The sequence below is a fragment of the Chiloscyllium plagiosum genome, chromosome 19, assembly GCF_004010195.1.
Source record: "Chiloscyllium plagiosum isolate BGI_BamShark_2017 chromosome 19, ASM401019v2, whole genome shotgun sequence".
Classification (NCBI taxonomy): Eukaryota; Metazoa; Chordata; class Chondrichthyes; order Orectolobiformes; family Hemiscylliidae; genus Chiloscyllium; species Chiloscyllium plagiosum.
In genome coordinates, this window is record NC_057728.1 from 26,226,092 (window position 1) to 26,250,539 (window position 24,448).

Genomic DNA, 24,448 nt, shown 5'->3' on the forward strand with positions numbered 1-24,448 from the left:
TGATCTGAATGTACTAAAGAGCTTTTATTTTTGTGAATTTTATATACTCTATGCTCGGGATGTTTTGGATAAATACGGGTTTTGTTGTGATCTGATGTTAACACATTCTGAGCATGTATATCACTGCTCAATTTATGTGTTATCCATTGGATTTTTTTCTCTTGAATAATGTAATGTAATTTTAATGATCACTCTGGTCAGTTGTAAGTTAGACGAGTAGTTAGTTGAGTTTTGTCTTTTTTTTCTCTTAGTATTTCTTTTTTTTCTTGTTTGATAGATTTTGGTTATCATTTATTTAAGATTCAACTGTATATCAATGTTTATACTTGGACCTTTTTTTAGTTTTCTTTTGTAAACTTGTTAAAACATGTTAAAATTTTCAATAAAAATATCTAAAAAAAAAAATTTTGGTCATCACAAATGCAACCAACTTTAGGAACAAACACCAAATGATCTACCAATGAACATTTTCGTAGAAAGATGGCCTGACATGGTCGAGGTGCCAAACATTATCAGATGCTTTTGGCATTCAGAGATGAACTAGCTACCTCAGAAGGTGTAATTTTGAAAGGAAAGCAATTACTTGAACACAAGGCATATTGTCACAACTTCTTCATGGTATAATGTAAAAAAGACACTTGGATAGGACACCATGTAGTAGACAGGAAATCAATAAAGGCTTTGCGAAAATAGTTACAATTAGCATATCAAAGAACCATCTTCCCATTGGTCCATACATGGTGACAATTTTCTCCTGGTCATTGACTACTTTTTGAAACTTCCAATTGTTAGACAGTTAAAGGACACTTCAAGTGTATCTGTACTAGACACATAATGCAATATGTGTGACAAAGGGGTGTAAATATACAGACAGACAATTCAGAGATGTGTATGTCAGCTAGGGCATAATACATGTGATAGCCTCACTGCATTATCCCAGATTCAATGGTCTTGCCAAGTAAAAGGTTTGCATGATTAAAGCACTTTTTGTGAAGTGCAAGGTGACAAAACAGGATCTTGGTATTGCTATGTTACATCTAAAAGCGATGCCTTTGGAGATGGGTTTACCACCATCAGAGATCATGGTTTGAAGGCAAGTTGGGAGAACTCTGCCAAGCTTTCATCTGTCCAAGTTCTCACACAAGACAAGCTCTTGAAAAAGGGAAAATGAGGATTTTACGTGACTGACAATCTGTTGCAAAACCGCCTAATCTGTGTGTTTGACAAAATCCATAGTCATAAGGCCTACCTATGGAACCTGTTTCTTCACAGTTATGAAATCACAGCATGTGGTGGAGCAACACTGAGGAGAACCAGAAGCCAACTCAGGGAACTGTATAGTACTCAAACTCTGCATTGAGCAAACCTAAAGATTTGCTTGGATAATGAGTGTGTGGAGATTGTCATTACAACAACTAACATACAAGAGCCCAATGCACACAAAGTTGAAAACAACCATGTTGCACTGTAACCAAAAGAGAAAATGCTGGAAAATCTCAGCAGGTCTGGCAGCATCTGTAAGGAGAGAAAAGAGCTGACGTTTCGAGTCTAACTGACCCTTTGTCAAAGCTCTTTTCTCTCCTTACAGATGCTGCCAGACCTGCTGAGATTTTCCAGCATTTTCTCTTTTGGGTTCAGATTCCAGCATCCACAGTAATTCGCTTTTATCCATGTTGCACTGTAGTCTCCAGATCTGGAAAGATGGTCAAACAATCTATTATACATTAATTGAATTCTTAGTCTCGGTTTTTTTCATTTGTTATTTTTGTGTAAATACTTTTGCAATTACCTAATATGTACATATTTTCATTATTAATGCATGCAATTTTCTCTTGGTAGGGAGAAGAGGAAAGAAGATGTATTACTATTTTAATAGTTGAGGACTCTGGGTCTATACTCGATAGAGGTTAAACGGATGTTGGGAGGTGTGCAAATTGAAACTTACAGAACACTGAATGGCCTGGACAGAGTGGATGTTGGGAAGATGTTTCCATTGGTGGGAGAGACTAGGACCCAAGGGCACAGCCTTAGAGTAAAGGGAAGTCCTTTTAGAATGGAGATGAGAAGCTTCTTCAGCCAGTGAGTGGTGAACCTATGGAATTCACTGTCACAGAAGGCTGTGGAGGCCAGGTCACTGAGTATATTTAATGTGGAGATAGATAGGGTCTTGATTGTCAAGGGGATCAAGGGTTATGGGGAGAAAGTGGGAGAATGGGATTGAGAAACAATCAGGCATGATTGAATGGTGAAGCAGACTCGATGGGCTGAATAGCCTAACTTTTACTCCTATGTCTTATTGTCTTACTGGATATTTTGAAATTGACCAGCATCCCTGTTGTTGGCACCATCTTTAAAAGGCACCCAGACATACACTGTCAGTCTGGAGCTGCTATGCACAAGTCCTCACAGCTGCCACAGACGTGGCAAACAGCAGAGATCTCTGGCCTGCTTTGTGAACAGGACCTGAAAGTCCTGGTGTACAGGATGGTGCAGAGGCATGATGTTCCCTTTCCCCCAGGACGAGCAGGGGAGGCCATGACAGGAGACGATGCCAGCTTAGTCTGAGGTTGCCCACATGGCTGGTCAGGCACAATGCACAGAAGCGTATGAAGGAGTTTCTCCTTCTCCAGTCTGTCTGCATAAAAGTACCACCTTGTCTCCGATACCTCACACTCACTCCATCCCTGCTACTGTATCCACCTCCCACTAAGGTTCATACTCTCCTACTCTCTAACAACTTCTCTCACTCTCTCTCGCCTACTCTAACACCTGACACCGCTAACCTTGTGTGACCTCTGTACTGCCAAATCACCTGCTTGAGACAGCTCTCCACTGGCACCCACAGTAACAGCTGTTCTCCCAACTTTCACCTCCCACAATACTTGATTCTCTCTCTCACCTTCTAGAAAGAAATTAATCCTCAGAATGAATGTAGACGGAGAAATGGGCTGCCCAACATTTGGCTCCTCACTCCTTGCATAGATATCTTCCTAACTCTGGTGGTCACATGCTGGTATTGGAGGCTGACCTTGACTTACTGTACCAGCACCCATAAGGGCAGACTACCTTCCTTGTTTGCTGACAACCACAAGCTTCCAGTCTGTGCTTAATGGCATGGCAATATAGGAGTGATGTGAGCCTGATTTTTCTGGCTGAGGGGACCATGCACAAAAAGACATGGCAAGGCAGGGATGCTGAGAGTATCCAGGTAAACCCAATGTTTCCCTCCCTCAGAAACCTATCATAAAACAATCTGGGTACAATCAGTTCTTCCATAACATGATGGTTGCATTACAAAAAAATCATACTTTCGAAACAGTGCTTAAAGTGTCGGTGCTGTAATTGTCTTACAGCCAACACATATTTTAAAAGTTTGCATTTTAGAAACAGCATCTATAATTTGTCAATCGCATAGCAGTGAATTTGCGTTAATGAAACGTGTGTTACAACAGAACAGCCTGTACTCATCACTTTGAGGTCTGCTTCCTACCAGTACTCAAAATTAACCCTAACTCGATAAACAAATTGCGTCCACGTTATTCCTTCCAACCCCGACTACATTTTCTGAATTTGTCCTCTGAGAAACCGGTCATACATTACAGGTTAAGATTCCTTCTGCCTCAGGGGAGAAAGATTACCATTTGGTACCTCCTCAGTTGGGGATATAGTACCTGTTATTCCCCTAACTATAGAATTTATAGAGTCATAGAGATGTACAGTACAGAAACAGACACTTTGGTCCAACTCGACCATGCTGATCAGATACCCTAAATTAATCTAGTCCGTTAGGGTGGCACGGTGGCTCAGTGGTTAGCACTACTGCCTCACAGCGCCAGGGATCCGTGTTCAATTCCCACCTTGGGCAACTGTGTGGAGTTTGTGCATTCTCCCTGTGTCTGTGTGGGTTTCCTCCCACAGTCCAGAAGTGTGCAGGTTAGGTGAATTGGCCATGCTAAATTGTCCATGGTGTTATGTGTAGGGGAACAGGTCTGGGTGGGTTGCTCTTTGGAGGGTCGGTGTGGACTTGTTGGGCTGAAGGGCCTGTTTCCACATTGTAGGTAATCGAATCTAATTTGGCCTATATCCCTCTAAAACATTCAGATGCCTTTTAAATGTTGTAATTATAGCAGCCTCCATTATTTCTCTGGCAGTCATTCCATACACGTACCACCCTCTGCATGAAAAGCTTGTCTTCAAGTCCTTTTAAATCTTTCCCCTCTCACCTTAAACCTATGCTCTCTAGTTTTGGACTCCCCTACCCTCAGGAAAAGACCTTGACTATTCACCCAGTCCATGCCCCTCATGATTTTATAAGCCAACCCACAGCCTCTGATGCTCCAGAGAAAGTAGCCCCGGTCTATTCAGCCTCTCCCTATAGCTCAAATCCTCAAACTCTGGTGACATCCTTTCAAATCTTTTCTACACCCTTTCAAGTTTAACAACATCCTTGCCGTAGCAAGGAGACCAGAATTGAACACAGTATTCCAAAAGTGGCTTAAACAATGTACTGTATAACAGCAACATGACCTCCGAACTCCTATACTCAATGCACTGATCAATAAAGGCAAATGTACTAAATGCCTTCCTCACTACCCTGTCTACCTGCGACTCCACATTCAAGGAACTATGAACCTGCACTCCAGGGTCCCTTTGTTTGGCAACACTCCAAGGACCTTACCATTAAGAGTATAAGTCATGCCCTGATTTGCCTTTCCAAAATATAGCGCATCATATTTATCTAGATTAAACTCCATCATCCCATCTGATGAAGGTCCCATTGTGCTCGGAGGTTTCTAGGCATGATCCCTCTGGCCTAACCATGCCCCACCTGTCTCTCCCCATGCCTTGTCCTGGGTAGCCTCCTGCACTCTTGTGTCACTCTCTGTTCTCATATGATTCTGCCACAAATCTCACCATAGGCCATGTTACTCAGACCCCTAATTCCACACTGTGATTCAGATCAATACTCTAAGGTAAAATGGGAAGAACTACAAATGCCACTTTATCAGCATCATGAATAACTTCAGATGATTGTAGGAATTCTATCTGTGAGCCACATATTGCTATCTGCTTCTGGTTCCTCTGTGCATAGATGTTTTTGTAAAGCTTGCACATGAAGCTGTAAACAGGTATTCATTCAAGTGAACTGCCAGTGCACTCACTGAACTAAACATGTTCCTCCTTACTTGCAAACTCCACATTTTCCAGCCAGCATTGACTTGATAACAATGTCATAGCATCCCAGCACATCACATCGCATCGCAGCACCATTTTACAGAAAATGTACATAAATAACTATTCTAATGATACAGGAAATTCCATTACAAACAGCTCTCCAGACGTGCAACTGATTCTAAAGGCACAAGTCTGACAAAATCAACCATAAAATTAGACAGTAATAGTCTGAATCCACATATTGATTATAGCAAACTCTGCTGTAGTTGTCTTCTATGGTCATCTAGTATCAGGTGATCCCCTAAGCATTCTGAACTTGGTTACCATGCTCACAGAACCAACCTTACACCAGGAACTGCAAGTTCCTCTCCAAGTCTCACAATACCTTCATTGTCAGTGAGTCAAAATTTTGGGATTCACTCCTCAACAGCACTGGGAGTGTACTCACATCTCAAGGATAGTAGCACTTCAAGGAGACAGCTCAATAATACCACCTTAAGAGCAATCAGGGATGGGCAACAAATGCTGGCCTAGCCTGCGACTCAATATTCTGTAAACAAATTGTAAAAACTTACATTACCAATTGATTGCCTGTGTGAGAGCATAATGTAGAATATAACCTTAGTACCCCTTATGATAACAGATGAAACAGGAACAAGAGTAGACCATACAGCTGATCAAGCCCAATCCACCATTTATTACAATCATGGCTTCCAATTTTGCTTTTCTCCCTTCTCCCATATTTCCTGGTTCCCTAAGGGACCAAAGATCTGTCTGTCTCAGCCTTAACTATATTCAATAATAGAGTTTACATAGCCTCTGGGGTAGAGAATTCCAAGGACTCACAACTCTAAGTGGAAAAAGAATTCTCACTTAAATGACCAACCCCTTATTATGTCTCCTTATTTTTGGGGAAATAGCATATCAAACTTTTTCACCTTTATCAGAATCTACTCTTTTATAATCTTACAATGCAAGATTATCCTTCCTTAAATTTGGAAGCAAAACCTGCACACACAATCCTGGTGTGGTCTCACCAAAGCCCCATAAGTGCAACAAGAATTCCTACCTTCTTTCAATAAAGACCAAATAAAGTGCCTTCCTAAGTGTGGACAGGTAAAGTTTGTAGTCTTGACTAGTATACTTAAGTCCGTTTTAACATCAACATCTATACATTTCACCCCTTTTTAAAAATATTCTACTTTTCTATTCTTGGTGCCAAAATGAATAATATCAATTTGAACAATGTTTTGACATTACACCCTATCTATAATCTTATTTCTCACTCATTAAACCTTTACAGCTGTATATCTTTACAGCTTTTTTCTGTCTTACTTGGACTTCTTGTTTTCTTTATTCTATCAGAGGAAATGGAGATCACTGGCAAAACTGGCATTTACTGCCCATGCCTAATTGTACTGGAACAGAGAGGCTTGCTAGGCCATTCAAAGGGCAGTCATGAATCAACCACATGCATTCCAGACTAGACAAAGATGGACTGATTTCTTTCGCTAAAAAGACACTGTCATAAAGTAAAACTTCTCTGATTGACTAATCAATGATTTCATGGTCACCCTTACTGAAACCAGCTTTTAAGTTTTGACTTACTAGTTGAATTTAAATTCCACTTGCTGCTGTAGTGGTATTTGAACCCATGTCCCCAGACAACTAGCCTGTAATCTGGATTACTTGTCTGACATTATCACCACACTACTGTTTCCCCACCTAGTTTTGTAATCTGGAAAGTGTTGGCCATGATATTCCAAATGTTAAGAGAACCGTTAGACCAGCATAGACTGGAGTTGTGCATCGAAACAATGTGGAATCCCAGCCATAGCAGAATGGGAATTGCTCAGGCAGTTGAAGGTTCTAATGGGCAATTCCCTGCGACTGGAACCTGTAGAAAGAGTTCTTTACAGACAGAGTGTTTCAACTCAGTTAAGCTAATAGATACCCAGGAGAAGGTAGTGGATGATAAATCAACTCTAACTCTGGACTCCGATTAAACTGAAACCCTGATTCAGTCCTCATTCCCCTAAAGACATCTCCCCTGACCTCTTATATGCCCAAACCTCTGACAACCATACTACCTTCCTAATCCAGCACCATCTCCCGGTCAACTCCCCACCTCTGGCCATGGAAAACTGGATGTGTGGACATGGGTTAAATCCTTAAACAGAAAAGGAAGTATTTTGCTTTCCAAACAAAATAAAATCAGAAGCAAAATACTTTGAGTTGGATGTCCATCAGTTGGATACTGATGATGGTTTGAATCTTAAACTTCATGGATGAAGTTTACAAGAATGATGATCTGTTAGATGCCTCTGAAGCATAGTCATTTTTTATAAAAAGACACTGCCATTCCTAAGAGGAATATATCATAGACCATAACAGATTATGTTAAAGATTGCTGTCATTCAATTTAGAGATTTCTTATTCAGTGCTTTGCAAAGACCAGTATTATTGTTTCCTTTATTTCTGCACTATGGATTAAAAATATAAGATACTGCCTTAAAGATGACTGCAATTTTAAAAGTCAAATTTACTGGAGCATATTTGTGAGGTGTGTACAATACTGCTTTTCCGTAGACCAGTGAAAGCAAGAGCATACAACATGGAGCTAATGGGCTCTGAACTAGGGGGAGCAGATGCTTGACAATGAAATGAGAAAGACTAACAAGGAAAATCAGGGGTAGTATTAACCCTAATACCAGGGAAGTTATAATGGGGAACAAAGAGATGGCTGACCAATTTAGTACATACTTTGGTTCAATCTTCACAAAGGATGTCAAAAATAAAACCCCAAAAATTGTCGGGAAGCATAGGATCTAGTGAGAGGAAGGAACTAAAGGAAATCAGTATTAGATCCAAAGAAGAGGTTTACAAATTAGTCAAAAAAAAAACAAACAGCAGATCTGAGAATGGGGTTTAAATTTCAGCAAAGGAGGATAAAGGGAAAATAGAATATGAGAGTAAGCTTGCGGGAACACACAAACTGATTATAACAGTTCCTATAGGTATAAGAAGAGAAAAATATTAGTGAAAATAAACGTAATATCATAGAATCCCTACAGTGTGGAAGCAGGCCATTTGCCCCATCGAAGTCCACACTGCCCTCCCGAAGAGCATCCCACCCACCTTCCCTATTACTATAATCCTGTATTTCCCAAGGGTAATCCATCTAGCCTGCACATCCCTGGATACTATGGGCAACTTAGCATGGCCAATCCACCCAACCTGCAGATCTCTTGTCTGTGGGAGGAAACTGGAGTACCCAAAGGAAACCAAGCAGACACAGAGAACATGCAAACTCCACACAGACAGTTACCCAAGGCTGGAATCAAACCTGGGTCCCTGGCTGTGTAGGTCCCTTGCAGTCAGAAACAGGGGAAGTTATGATGGAAAACAGAGAGATGGCAACCAATTAAATACATATTTTGGTTCAATCTTCACAAAGGACATCACAAATAACAGCCATAAAAATGTTGGGTGTCAGGGAGAGGGAGGAACAGAAGGAAATCAGTATTAATAAGGAAATGGTGTTTGGGAAATTGACAGGATTAAAGGCTGATAAATCCCAGGGCCTGATAATCTACATTCCAAAGTAGTTAAGAAGGTAGCTGTAGAAAAATTGATACATTAGTGATCATCTTTCAAGATTCTATAAATTCTGGAACAGTTCCTCTGAATTAGAGGGTAGCTAATGTAATCCCACTATTCAAAAAGGGAGTTAGAGAGAAATTAGGGAATTATAGAACAGTTAGCCTGACATTCGTAGTAGGGAAATGCTACATTATAAAAGCCCAGTATAAAAGATTTAGTAGCAGAGCACTTGGGAAAAAGTGACAAGATCAGCAGAATCAGTATGGATTTATGAAAGAGAAATCATGCTTGACAAATCTAATGGAATTTTTTGAGGATGTAATTAATAGAGTTAATAAGAGGGAAGATAATGAATGTTGTTTACCTGCACCTTTAGAAGGCTTTTGATAAAGTCCCACATAAGAGATAAGCATGTAAAATGAAAGCATATGGAATTGGGGTTAATGTAACAACACAGATAGAGAATTGGTTGGCAGATAGGAATAGGAATAAATGGGTCTTTTTTTCTAAGTGGCAGGCAGAGATTCATGGATATTACAGTTATCAATGCTTGGATTATAGCAATTCAAAGTCGAGAGTGTGGTGCTAGAAAAGCACAGCAGGTCAGGCAGCATCTTGGGGCAGGAGAATCGAGGTTTTGGGCATAAGTCCTTCAACAGGATGAAACGTCGATTCTCCTGCTCCTCGGAACCAGCCTGACTTCTGTGCTTTTCCAGCACCACACTCTCGACTCTGATCTCTAGCATCTGCAGTCCTCACTTTCCCCTAGCTATTTACAATATATATTAATTATTTAGATGAGAGAATTAAATGTAATATCTCCAAGTTTGCAAATGATTCAAAGCTGGGTGGCAGGGTGAACTGTGAGAAGAATGCAGAGATACTTCAGTGTGATTTGAACAAGCTAAGTGAGTGGGCAAATGGATGGCAGATGCAGTAAGAAATGAGATTCTCTTTTTGCCAGCAAAATCAATAAAGGCAGATTATTACCTGAATGGCAATAGGTTGGGAAAGAGGGAAAGTGCAATGAAACCTGGGTGTCCTTGTACACCAGTCACTGAAGTAAACATGTTAGTGCAGTAGGCGAAGAAGGTAGATGGTGTGATGACCCTCATAGCAGAAGGATGCAAGTATAGCAGCAGGGATGTCTTGCAATTGTACAGGGGCTTGGTGAGGCCACAGCCAATAAAATTGTGACCTGACTAGACAGAGTAAACGTAGGAAGGTTGTTCCCAATGACCAGGATGTCCAGAACCAGGGGTCACATTCACAGAAGCCCGACTGTGTGGAAGTAGGCCATTCAGCCCATTGAGTCCACAACACCCTTAAACAGCATCCCACCCAGACCCACCCCTTTTCCTATGGCTAAGCCACCTAATCTACACATCTCTGGACACCATGGGCAATTTAGCATGGCCAATCCTCCTAACCTGCGCATTTTTGGACTGTGGGAGGAAACCTGCACAGACATGGGGAGAATATGCAACCTTCACACTGACAGTTGCCCAAGGCTGAACTTGAACCCAAGTCCTGGTACTATGAGGCAGCAGTGCTAACCACTGAACCACCGTGCCACATTGTAAGGATATAGAGTAGACCATTTAGGGTTGAGATGAGGAGAAATTTCTTCACGCGGTGAGCGATGAGCCTTTGAATTCTTGCCTCGGAAAGTGGTTAAGGCCAAGACACAATGTTTTTGAGAAGGAATTAGATATAGTTTTTAGCGTTAAAGGGGTGAAAGGGTATGGGAGAAAGCAGGAGCAGGGTACTGAGTTGGATGATCAGCATGATCATATTGAATGGTGTAGAGCCTCAAAAGGGCTGAATGGTTTACTCCTCCTCCTATTTTCTATGCCTCTATGATAACAATGTTTTGATTAACTCCTGGTCAGGTGATCTTAGATGGTGTGGGGCCAATGCAGGAGAAAACACTTAGTCTGCAAAGAGGAAGCATCAAAAGGTGTGTGTGCTTCCCTCTCTCCTGTGTGGAGCATCAGGACATCAGCAGTAATAGCTAACTGTCCTTTATTCACCTTTCTCTGCAAATCTCCTGCTGAAAGAGAACTAAAATGGAAAGATGAAATTTGAAATCAGTGGAAAGATGAATTTGAAATCACTGAATGAAAGACAGCATCAGTGTACAAATAACCTTGTATCAATGACAAAGAACAAAAGGTACCTCTCATCAATTCCCTTGATGCAGACTGGTGCGATCAAACTGTTTCTGTTTTTTTCCCCTCCTTTCCACCTCAATATTCATGTTTTTACGAGTCTGTTTGTGAAGTGGGGGTGGGTGGGGGAATAGGTGTTGTAGTGGGTTTTAAAAGGAACAGCTCTTAATTTGAAGAGTTATAAATTAGCAATTCATATTTCCTATCTGCCATTGGCTAAAGACAATTTGTTTCTGAAACTGTTTTTTCTTGTTAAGTACAGAAACCTGAGTTCGTCAGTCAGGGAAATTGGAAACTTTTAAGTTAATCTGTTCACATTTGTGATGTCTTCAGCAATATTGGGGCTTGATTTCCAATGCACTACCCCAATGGGTTGTGGTAATGTTTGGGGGCTTGTGTCAGGGATTTTGTAGAACAAAGATAACTTAAGATTGAGTTTGGAGTTGGTGGGTGATAAAGGGATAAAAGGAAACATTGAGTTGTATACTATCTAAAGTAAGATGGCACTAGAAACTGCAAAAACTTCCTTGCAGGTGGGAAAGATTTCCGTAATAAGAGATCGCAGGTTGACTAAATTGACAAGCTAACCGGAAACGGAATTGCCTGCTAGATCTAGAGGACTAAAATAAATGAAAGACCAGCATAGCATTTGGCCTAAATAGAGATGCAAGAAGGATAAGATACTCCAAACAGTGAGACATCAGAATCCATTCATATTGTTCCAGTCAAAGCAGCTGGAAATATAAAAGAAACTAAAACTTAAAATATCTGAAGCCAGAAGTAGTAATAGGTGATGAATGAAAAACAATGAAGTGAAACAGCAGAAAACCAAATTTCATTCTAACAAGATCTATAAACAATTGCCAGAGTTGAGTATTCGAAAACCAGTCAGGGTACAAACATTTAACCATCTCAACAAAAGCCAGCTCAAGTGGCAACTTGGGACCAGGATGGAACAGTTGTCACCTTGATCATTCAGTGAAAGTAAATGCCAGATATACTGTTATAACCACAGGCACATATGTCCAACTGAGGAGCCTGTCCCTGAACTGAAGGCAGCTCATCAAGAAGAGGTGAACAAACCATCCATACACAGCACACATCAATCATCAGAAACAGGGATCCACAACAACTCAATTACAAAAAAACAAAGCCATCACAGCAGCAATAAATTATACAGGAATGACACAATGACCAGATGAACAGCCAACAACACCATGCTTTAAGAAACCAACATGGTTTAATGATCATGTGTGCAATATATATGCAGAGAGTGATGGAAATACCACCAGTCATTGTACTCTGGAAGTCATCAACCCAGCAGAGACATGGAGTGTAACAGACAAGTGCCTTGTTCAAATCAAGCAAACTACCCAACAAGATGCAAATCTTCAAGGTATTAGAACTATGGGATATATAGTTGCTAATCAAAAATATATATAATACATGCCAATTTTTTTTCTTTATTTTAAATCAAAAGGGGAAAATATGGATTCAAATGTCTGTCCTAGAGTGCTATACTCACCTGACCTCTACCACGAGGCACATTCCCAGTAATCAGATGTGGACAGGCATCTTAACATTCATTTCAATAAGATTCCCATGTAGAACATATTGTGTTGTACAGTCAAACGAGAGGGACTCAGATTAAGATGTTAAATCAAACTTCCCCAAAATGGGAAAAGTAACCCTGAAAATGTTCGTTGCACAGGCCATGTCAGCAGAAAAGGCCAGCAATGGTAAAGGGAACCTGTGGAAATTAAACAAATGCACTTATAATGCATTAAGGGTTTAATATTTTTGATTAGGCCTGTCTTACTGAAAGTAGTCTACTCAACAGAAAGTAAATTCAGCAATGTTCAACTGGTACCATGAAAGGAAACACTCAAGTATCTTTACGATGCATGTTGATGACTATCTATGGTGAGGCTCTGGGGTGTTTGAATTATACCGAATAAATAAAAATATACTACAGCTTGAGATTAGAATACAGAATTCAGGCCTTTAGATATATTTAGCAGAATAGGTCAGGAATAACCTTGAATCAATCCTAACTAGAAGGTGTGACTGTATCACTCCAATGCATCTCGTCCACATCCCGCACCTCCGCCCTCAGACCCCACCCCTGCAACTGTAACAAGGACAGAATGCCCCTGGTGCTCACCTTCTACCCTACCAACCTTCGCATAAACTGACATTTCCGCCAGCTCCAAAAAGACCCCACCACCAGGGATATATTTCCCTCCCCACCCCTTTTTGCCTTCTGCAAAGAACGTTCCCTCCGTGACTACCTGGTCAGGTCCACGCCCCCCTACAACCCACCCTCCCATCCTGGCACCTTCCCCTGCCACCGCAGGAATTGCAAAGCCTGCGCCCACACCTCCTCCCTCGCCTCCATCCAAGGCCCTAAAAGATCCTTCCACATTCAACAGAAATTTACCTGTACCAATGTCATCTACTGTATCCGTCACACCCGATGTGGTCTCCTCTACATTGGGGAGACAGGATGCCGCCTTGTATTTCAGAGAACGTCTCTGGGATAGCCACACCCACCAACCCCACTGCCCCGTATCTGAACACTTGAACTCCTCGTCCCATCCATCAAGGACATGCAGGTCCTGGGCCTCCTCCACTGCCAACCCACTCACCTATTGTACTCTATGCTACTTTCTCCCCACCCCCACCCTCTAGCTTATCTCTCCACCCTTCAGGCTCTCTGCCTTTATTCCTGATGAAGGGCTTTTGCCCAAAACGTTGATTTTACTGCTCCTCAGATGCTGCCTGAACTGCTGTGCTCTTCCAGCACCACTAATCCAGAATCTTTTGGAAGTATGCTGAGTCATCACAGAAGCTTGATCAAACAATGGAATTTGCTATACACCTGCAAGACCAAAGCCTGGTTGATATATTGAAACTAGGTAATTTGATAAAATATGCTTCAGTTGATGGTAAATAAATACGGAGAAATGCTTACTCCAGATTCTAGCCTTGTGAGACCAAAGGACATGAAATTAGTCCTTATTACTAACTCTTTTCATGCTAACCTTTCAGATGGATTTTCAAGTCCAGTTGATTTTGTAATATTCGTGCTGGATGGAAATGGGAAAAAGAAATTGTCCCCTGTTCTGGGAAGCCAAGAGAAATAAAAGGCTGGTTGAAAATATTTTAACTTGTGGAAACACTGGTTGCTGTGGAAGCAATACATGCAGGGTTTTAGTTAATATTTTAATGGAAATTCTGTTACGGGGTGTTCTGAAAATAGTTGGCCCACGAATGTTATATAGATAATTTAGCTAAGTTTGTGATAACTTGTATTTGGTGGAGAATGTGGCTGAAAAAGGCTGGGAATTGACTTTGTTAGTGTAAAAATGATGCTAGAAAGAAACCTCCAAGGTAAGATGGGTCGACACATCATCTGTTTACTTTACTAAAAAGAATGCTTGCACAAAAAAACTACTGAAGGTCCTAGAAGAAGAACATGTTGTATTATGATATAGTGTACAAAACATGGAAAACCATTTCTTTTCTTTTCACTTCAATGTTTTGAAATATTATTTGTATAATAAAGTTTGATTTAGAGAATAGAATCTTAATAGTATGTTAATTAATAGCAAGTACAAAACCTAAGCATTGCTGAAAAAGGATATTTTATCTTGTACTTTTCAAGAAATACTAGTGTAAAGAGAAAACAACATTTAAATAACATGAAAAGAGAGAGTGCTGACTTCCATTTGTTTGCTGTGCAAGCGTATTGCTGGAATAGTTTGCATCAAAGTGATCCTGCAGGATGTCCATCCTGATCAGATCATTTCTCCCTGTATTCCCATGCAACCTCATGAATGAGCCTAATGGCCATCACTTTTGGACCTGAAAAGTGTTTCGGATTACACTGGAAAGGTTGGACATTTCAAAGATTTGAGCAAAATTAAAACTAGTTATTTCACTCTGCTACAAATGCTATAGGAACAAGAATGATGTTCACCACTAGCAGGATGCAGCAGTCAAGTCAAAAAGATGTTTTGCCTATCACACAAATAGGTATTATTCTCAAAAGGTTTGCAGATTATCCCTTGTGCATACTAGACACCACATAATTTGATGCACAGGGCTCTGCATTTTGCAGACAGAAAGAACATTGTCACACACTGCCTGTTTCGACTTAACAGAATAGGATAAAGAAAAGGATAACAAGTGGGAAATCACCTTTGACTAATTTGCTAGGATTCTTCTCAAATTTAATAAGCAAAGTAGATAATGAGATCCCATGGATGTAGTATCGCTGGACTTTCAGAAGACATTTAACAACATGCCATATTAAAGGTTAATGCAAAAGTTAAAATCCCAAGGTGTCAAGGGTAATTTATTAGCTTGGATACAGGATTAGCTGACCAAGAGAAAGCAGACAGGATAAATGGGTCCTTTTCTGATTGGCAAGGTTCCACAGAGTTTGTTCTTCAGCATCAACTATTTACAATCTATATTAATGACTTAGAGGTACTATAGCTGAACTTACAGATGGCATAAAAGTAGGTGAGAAAGTAAATTGATATTAAGAAATTTATAAATGCATCTGGATATATTAGGTGAATGGATCAAAATCTGGCCGATTAACACAGATAAGCATGCAGTTATCCGTTTTGGTTAGAAAAACAAAGGCAACTTATAATCTTTAGAGACAGAAACGTCAGAGTACTTCAGTGAAGTATCCTTGTGTATGCATCACAGAAAACTAGTATGTAGATAATATGGAAGGCAAATGGGATTTTGGCATTTGTTTCTAAAAGAATACAGGAAAATGTTGCTACAATCGTACAAGGTATTAGTGAGACTGTAGCTGAAGTCTTGCATACAGTTTTGGTCCCCTTACCTGAAGAGAGACACATTGGAGAGCAGATTCACTAGCTTGATTCCAGACATCAGGAGTTTGTCTTATGAAGAGATTAGGCCTATACTGTCTGGGGTTTAGAAGAATGAGAGGAGATCTAATTGAGGTATACAATTGCTCGAGGGGATTGACAAAGTAGACATAGAGAGGATGTTTCCTCATGTGGACAATCTAGAACAAGAGGTCATAGTTTTAGGATAGGGGGGAGCAGTTAAAAGAGAGATGAAGAGAAATTACTTCTCAAAGTGTCATGAATCTGTGGAATTTGCTACCCAGAGCATAGTGGATGCTAGGACATTGAGTACATTTTGAGGAGATAGACAGATTTTTAATTAGTAACAGGTTGAAGGGTAATGGTGAGCAGGCAGAAAAATGGAGTTGAGGCTGAGATGCTTTGATTGTATTGAATGGTGGAGCAGGCTCAAGGGGCTGAACTGCCGACTCCTTTCCTAATTCTTATGCTCCTATGAATAGATAACAGTGTGAGTTTTCCTCCAGCAGATTGTTTTACCTGATGTGGCAACACTAATGGTATCCTTCATTACAGAACTAACTGAGCATGGATTGTGCAGTATTGAATAGTCTGACAATTATTCCAGGTTACTATTATGTACAAACATTATACTCTCAGGTATATCAGTGTCTAGGCCAACAATTACAATGAAGAGCAAGCTTTCAATAGCATGCCATGCATCATGTGGTTTCAGAGGTAAGGTGAAGTATGAGACCTTTACAGCCTCAGGCCCCATGCATTCATGATATCATAAACAAGCCTCTAAAAGATATACTGACCTTGAAATATAATGCAACCACTCTCTGATTCATTACTCAGGGCATACCTTGAGCAATCAGCCAAGCTGCCCAATTTAAAATTGAAATCGAAGCTTAGCAGCTAACTATCAGTCATTATATAACAGGTGCATCTCACTAGCAACACCTCTACCAATCAGAATCCACTTGTCAATCAATCAGCACTCTCTCCCCATACAGTGCAATGTTGTTTTCCCTTTACATTGGGATTGTCCTGATGGGTGCAAGACAAATAGTGTTGACAAATTGTGTCTTTTGAAGCAATACTCAAAGTTTGTGATTTGTATTATGAAATTATTAAAGTTAAAGATACACAGTTGATGGGCACTGCTTGATTACCTATGAACATATATAAAAAATGCAAACAATTATTTGGGATAGAATCAGTAGTCGCATGGAAAAAGGTGGGCTGATTAAGAAGCACCAGCACAGCTCTCTAAACGGAAATTATGCTGAACTAACTTTTTTTGAAGAGTTAATGAAAGGTTAATGAGATTAATGCTTTGATACAGTGTCTCATAATAGACTTGTAAGGAAAGTTGTAGGTCATAGTATAAAAGGGACACTGGCAACATGGATAATTGCCTGAATAATAGCAAATAGAGAATAATGGTCAATGGATATTTTTTATGCTGTATGAAGGTTTGGAGTGGAGTTCCCTAAGGATCATATTGGGACCCTTGTTTTCCCTTATGTGATGATCTGGATCTTTGTGTGCAAGGGACAACTTCCAAGTTGGCAGATGACACCAAACTTGGAAGAATTGTAAACAGTGAGGAGTGTGGAACTCCAAGAGCACATTGACAAGTTCATGGAGTGAGCAGAGAGGCGACAGATGAGGTTCAGTGAAGTATGAGGTGATCACCTTTGGCAGAAGAATATTGAAAGACAACATATAATTTGGGTTAAAACTAAAAAAAAGGTGGATGCTATAAATCAGAAACAAAACAAAAATTGCTGGAAAAGCTCAGTAGGTCTGGCAGCATCTGAGGACAGAAATCAGAGTTAATGTTTCAAATCCAGAAATCCAAAACGTTAACTCTGACTTCTCTCCTCAGATGCTGTAAACCTGCTGGGATTTTCCAGCAATTTCTGTTTTTATTTTGATAAAACTTGGGTTACAATTCTAAAGGTGGTGCAGGATCAGAGGAATCTGGGTGTTAATGAGCACAGGTCATTAAATGTGACAGGACATGTGGGCCAGAACTGTAAATAAAGCACACGGTGTTCTTGGTTTTACAACTAGGGTCATACAGAGTACAAGAGTAAGGAGTGATGTTGAACTTGTACATGACACTAATTTGATCTCAGCTGATGTACAATTGTCGGAAAAATGTAAATCTATTGGAGAGTACAGAAGTGGTTCACTAGAATGGCTCCAATATCTAGAATTCAGCTAGGAAGATGGATTGAAAAAGTTGGGACAGATATCCCTGGAGATAAGAAGGCTGATAGAAGGTTTCAAGATCATCAGCGGGCTGGACAGTGTAGATAGGGTGAAGCTTATTCTGCTTGTAAAAGAAAACAGAACAAGAGGATCTAGATTTAAAATGATATACAAATGACACAAGGGTGATGTGAGAAAAAATACTCTCACACAGCAAGTAGGGTATGGAATGCACTCTCTAAAAACTTGGTGGAGGCAAGTTCAATTGAGGCATTCAAGAGGGCTTTGGTTGGTTATTTGGATAGTAATGGTGCGCAGGGATTTGGGGAAAAGGCAGAAGATTGGCACTAGACAATGCAGCCAGTGCAGCCACAATGGATGCACCAAATGGCCTCTTTCTGCACTGTAATAATTCTGTGAGTTGTCCATATCTTGGGAACCCTTCTTTTATGGGTTGAAGATAGGCATAGATCAAATTCATCATTGTCTCCAATATGTAATGGGTCAAAATAGAAAATGCTGACCTGGGAAGGCACCAAACACATCAAGAGAATTGTCAGGAATGTGCAGAAGAACAAAGTATCAGAAGGAGCATATAAATCTCTATGTTACCCAATCCAACTTCTCAAACACCATCTGCTCCACATATGGCAGGGTTCATAGGTCTCACATTGGAGGGAATCTTGTAGCAACATAATGGTGATGTTCTTACCTCTAAGCCAGGAAGCCTAAGTTCAAGTTTAAATTCCAGTGGTGTGTAACAATGCTGTTGAACAAGTTGATTAAAAACATGTCAATCTCACATTTGAGGGATCTCACAGCACAGTGGTAGCCAGATCTCTCTGAGCTAGAAGATCTGGGTTCAAGTTCCAACTGTACTGGAGGTGTGACAATGCTTGTCTGAACAAGTTGATTAAAATAACTTGATCTCACATTGGACATGTCAGTGTCTCAAAATGTGGTCTCAAACCAAGGAAATGAGAGTGAAAGCAAACTATACTCAATCCTAATGCATTCCCAATCAGAAATCATAAAGAGAGACTTCTGGGATACTGTATGTTGGTGATGGAAGAGGCAGATGTATGTATTGTTGCACTGTGCAAATAAATTGAGTATTAAGTAAATGATTGGTACCTGCTTTTCTATTTTAACAATCGGTTCAGAATGAATTAGTATTTTTCATGGAAGCATAGTCAGCAATTTAAAACATTTGACTTATATAGACAAGTCAGAAAGTTCAGCAGATTTGCAGTACAGTCTATAATAAAATTATTAAATATTAATCAAGGTTCCATTACAAGTAATTCAATTAGCTAACAACCAGCAGATGACACTTGATTAAGATAACTTAATTGTCATTTTCTGCCTTGTAATCTAAATAGCATCTACTCTATCAGGGTGCAGGTCTTCAAGTTATTCATCCTTGAAAATCCTTTCCTAATTTAAATTAGAGTGGTTCATCTCCTAACTGATATCTTACCCTATTCTGTTCAAGCAACTGGCAGAGATTGTGTTCTGTTGGCAGCCTGTGTTGATAGTGACTTTGATCTCTTGGTCACAGCACTGAGGAAACAAGGGACATAAGTTACTGAAACAATAAATACAAAGGCACTAGGAACAAAGCATATGCAATATCTTTCTATCTTGATTATTTAAAACATATTTTAAGCACATGAACATTTCTAATGTCAACATTTAGTCATAACACTGATGGTACACAAACACATTGTATTTTAAGGTATTCCCTCTACCGTGCCTATATTCACCCATCCAATAGTGCATATTCATTTATTATTCTTAGATTATCTTCGTCCTTTTAAAGTTTACCTTCTTGAAAATTATAGTAGTTCTCAATTTTTATTTTGCAAGTCTAATTCAGAATGCAGTTATATTATGGTTTTTTCAAATGCTTTCTGACTTTGGTAGTATCCACAATTCCATGGCTATAATATTAACCCTAATTTTAATCCTCTGCCTGCAACTTTCATGATAATTTAATACATAAATAAAATGCTTCAATATAATATTTCAATTATTTCATCTTACATTTTTCTTTCAGTAAGTTAAATATCTGAATACTTAAAAAATGATTTGAAAGAACATTTTAATTTTTAAAAATGCAATCCACAAAGCTGCTGCTGTTTGAAGCCACTCCTACCAAGAGATCTACATCATGGTATGTCACACTCACTTGCCTTGTGCCAAACTCACACATCCATTGTAGCTTCACTGCAAGTATTCTGTGCCATCTGTCATCCAACTGTGCTGAGGTTGACCCCTCTTTCTGCTACCTGCCACTTTGCTCACTAGAAAAGATTTTGTAGCTTTTCAGTTCTGATCCGTTTGTCAAAGTACTGACATTTTCTTTTTTGGGTGTCACTTTTTGCTCTTGCAATTTCAAATATATCTTTTTTTGTCTTATGCACTTATATGGAATTGTATGCCGAGCTTCAAATGCTGTAGATTCCACTGTCTATATTTGCCCTAATAGTTGGTCAGAGCTTGCAACTTATCAATCATTTCTTATATTAGAACAATGGCTTACAATTCAAGAAAGTGCCTTAGGATGTCGCAAAATTATTAAATGTGGTATTTCAATTCAAATAATAAATGGGATTCTTGGCCTTATTAACAGAGATAAAAAATAAATGTTTTTGTAAATGTATTACATATTACAAATATTTGTGGAATATTGGTTACATGTCAGCTGCAATATTTAGTTCAATTCTGAACACTACATTGTATGAAGAGGGTTAAGGATTCTGAGAGGGTGAAGAGGAAACTGATTAGAATGGCAAAGAGGGATGTGAGATTTCTTATGTGGAGAGACTAGAGAAGGTGGGGCTGTTTTCCTAGGAGCAGAAAGATGAAGGGAAATTTTAATTGAGATTTTCAAATTGTAAGAAGTTTGAATAAATTAAGTGAGAAGAAACCTTCTAGTGGCAACAGGGTTATTTATCAGGGTTATTTATCAGCAGGGTTATTTATCAGCAGAGTTATTTATCAGCAGGATTATTTATCAGGGTTATTTATCAGCAGGGTTATTGATCAGCAGGGTTATTTATCAGCAGGGTTATTTATTAGGGTTATTTATCAGCAGGGTTATTTTTCAGCAGGGTTATTTAATTAGCAGGGATATTTATCAGCAAGTTTATTTATCAGATAACACACATCTAAGGTGATTGACAAAGGAATTACATGTGTGGCAAGGATTTGATTTTAATACACTGTGTTGTAGCCATCTGAATTGTACTGTCTCAATGAGTGGTGTTTGAATGGGTTGCAGAAACAGAATTGATAATAATTTTCAAACTGAAATTAGATAAACACTTAAAATACTCAAAGGACCATATGGAAGAAGAGGATTGATGCTATGTGGATAGCATGACTAGAGGGCCAGTACAAGCATGATGACTAGCTCCCTATTGTGCCATATCATTCTATTACTCCAGGAATTACCATTCTCTTATTCTTAGTGTCTTTCTGCCTCTCAACCCTTGGTAATGTTGTTGCTGTTTCTCAAGTAATTGGCTTCAACGTCAAGCCAAAGGCTTATTTACATTAGTGGGTCTTATATCACACGGGAAACCCAAAAGAAAGTTTAGTGTGTATGTCAGTGGTACTTTAACACAGCCAGTTCAGTGCAATTTTAGTGTGAGGTTTTGCAGTGACTGCAAAGAGCAAAGGGCACGATGAGAGCCTGCATGATGTGATTTCAACACCAGTATCTAAAGGACCTATCCAAAGATGGAATTTGGAGGAGTTCAGAATTAGAAGCAAATTTGACAACAGATTCAAAACAGTCTTAGGTTGTGCTCCATTCCAGTGATATCTCTGTTAATGTACTGCTGGGATTAGGTAGAGCTAGAGAGAAACGTAATTCCCTCGCAATGGGGGAATGAAATCTGCTTCTGCCAGAAAAAAAGCATGTCTGTAGGTGACCCATAGGCATGTTCATGGGTTCATTGCAGGAAGCCTAATCAGGTCAGGAAAGGTGAGTACAGTTGCACATCCCTGTACGTTCTGTGGGGTATGATACACTACCATTCACTCATTTTGTCTTACGATTCCTATTTATTCATATCACTCAATTGCTCACTTTGCAAGTATGCCCATCCTTCTCCTTTTGTGTACTTTGTTACATTCTAATCTATCTGTCCACTATTGCTATTCACCCTAATAGTCATCTTCACCAACTACACTGTATCCATAGGCTTAACAAATCTCATACACACTCTTTCCGCAATGCAGCAGAGCACAGAACATTTACGAAAGAACCAGAGCTGGTCCTTCACAGATTCCCAATGAGAGAAAGAAGAGCTGGAGATCAGGAGCAGTTCAATGTCCTTGGTCATTGAAAATTGGAGCTTCCCAGCTGTCCAGTGACACAAGTAAATATCAACACAAGGTATCAGCCATGGAACAATCAGTCATCTTGACCTGATTTCAACAGGAAATAAGACATTATCTTTTACAAAAAACTAAGTTACAACACACTTACCTTGCAAGCACTAATTCATTGTATTATACTTTGCCACACCCTTCATGCATGTAGCAGGAGTCCATGAATGATAAATTCTCAGAAATGCTGATCTGTTCTGAAAATACACCAAGGAAGGACTCTTGCTTACCATAAGATCAGGGAAAACTGTGAATATTGAGTGAGTGGATGAAGGTCTCTGCTAGGGCTGCTCAGCTGAACCCAGATGGTATAGTTCAAAGACATTCAATGTATAGAGAAACGTATTATGAAGGAGAAGCAGAGAATCTGTGACGTACTGACAGGCTTTTCAAACACAATGATAAGAATTAAGCAATCCATCTCAAGAATGAGTATGATGATGTAATGAGGCATTCCAACAACATTTTCTTGCAGAGGTAAGTGGCTAACTTTGTGAAACATCAAATGCAGCAGTTAAATGAATCCATGCACACTTAGACAGTGATCATATACAATATGTAGTCAACTTGTCTGCTGCCTTAATTAACATGGTAGATGCCCTTTTCTTGCCCTTACGGTGCTGCACAAATTGGCACGTAAGGGCTCTCCAGCAGTGTGGTAAGAGTGAAGTACAGTTGGCCAATGAAAGAGAAGATTGCAGTAACCTCATGACTCCAAAACACAGGAGTTATTGACCAAGAGATCCCAGTCATCAGATTCTTAGCAGTCTGTCTCTACCTGTGCACCATGTATAATTGGTAGGATAAGAAAGAGTCAAGCTTTGTAGTTCCACACAGTTATGTGCCAGGATGTATGTGAAACTGTTTGGTTTTGAAGTTTCCACTCTTTAGTAGAATTGCAAAAAAATGATTAGTTTGAGTTATTTTCCAGTCCTGCCCATTCTTGGTTTCTGAGAGGCAGGTCATTTTTTAAAGCAATGAATTAAAGGGCTATGCTGTTTGTTTGTAGTGCTACTTTGCATTAGTGGCACAGTTTTGGGATAGTGGTGGTGGGCATGGGCGGGCGAGAGAATGATGGGATGAGTTAGTCATTGCATGTTGTTCTGACTTTATTTCTCTTGCTAATCCATAGTGAATGCAGTGTGCAGCACAACACAAACATCTTGGAGACTCTGGCTGAAGATTGCATCCAGATCTATCTAAAGCACTTGAAACTCATTCTCAACATTGACCAATCACACGATTAGTAATCAAATGGAGATGTTCAGGCATCATTGGTTAGGCTTTTGATAAGCATGATTAGTAGTTTAAAGAAGGGTGTCTCTCATCCATTTACAGTTACATCTTCTGGATTCTAGCAGGTTTGAAGAGGTTGGAAAATTTAGATTGCAGCAAAAATCTAGAAGTCTTATTAACATCTAAAGAAATACATTTCTGTCGTTGTATACCAAGTGCACATTGACTGAGTTGAAGCCATCATCGAAAGTAAACACTTAACAAGAGAAGTTGTTATGACCACAGTTGGAGGAGTTTCTCTAGTTCCACTCGTCTACTAGTCAGAACATGCACTTAAATGTTTTACCCAGTTACAGATATGACCAATTATGTACACTTATCTTTCCCTTGCAGAATGCTAATCTGTCGGTCAGGTTTCTTTAATAAATGACTATTGATTTACTATAAAACAACAAATTATTTAAAAATATGCAAATGTATTAATGCACAGTTCAGAATATGTCAGTAAGTATATAAACATTTTCAAATATACTAACGTACACTTGCACACACACAGGCACACACCAGTTAAATAAATAATAAAGAATCTTTCTCTATAGAGATTAACTGTACAAGGACACAAATAAGACTTTGTCCCTAATTATGTTCGTATCCAAGATGGTGCTGGGAATGATGACTTTGTAAACTTTTCTCTGTACTCTTGTATCCCTGTACTTGAGTATACGTGACAGTAAAATCTAAAGCTAATTCTAATTTTTAAAAATAAAACAAGACCACTTA

General features: G+C 39.4%; 1 protein-coding gene across 1 annotated transcript in view; it reads right to left on the bottom strand.

The window, feature by feature from the left end:
* The window catches only part of nrip2 (nuclear receptor interacting protein 2), a 66,213-nt gene that overhangs the window by 22,054 nt on the left and 19,711 nt on the right, over positions 1-24,448 (bottom strand). The window contains exon 3 of the mRNA XM_043709403.1: positions 19,512-19,594. Coding sequence (XP_043565338.1) covers positions 19,512-19,594 — 83 coding nt within the window. The remainder of the gene's footprint in view (positions 1-19,511; positions 19,595-24,448) is intronic.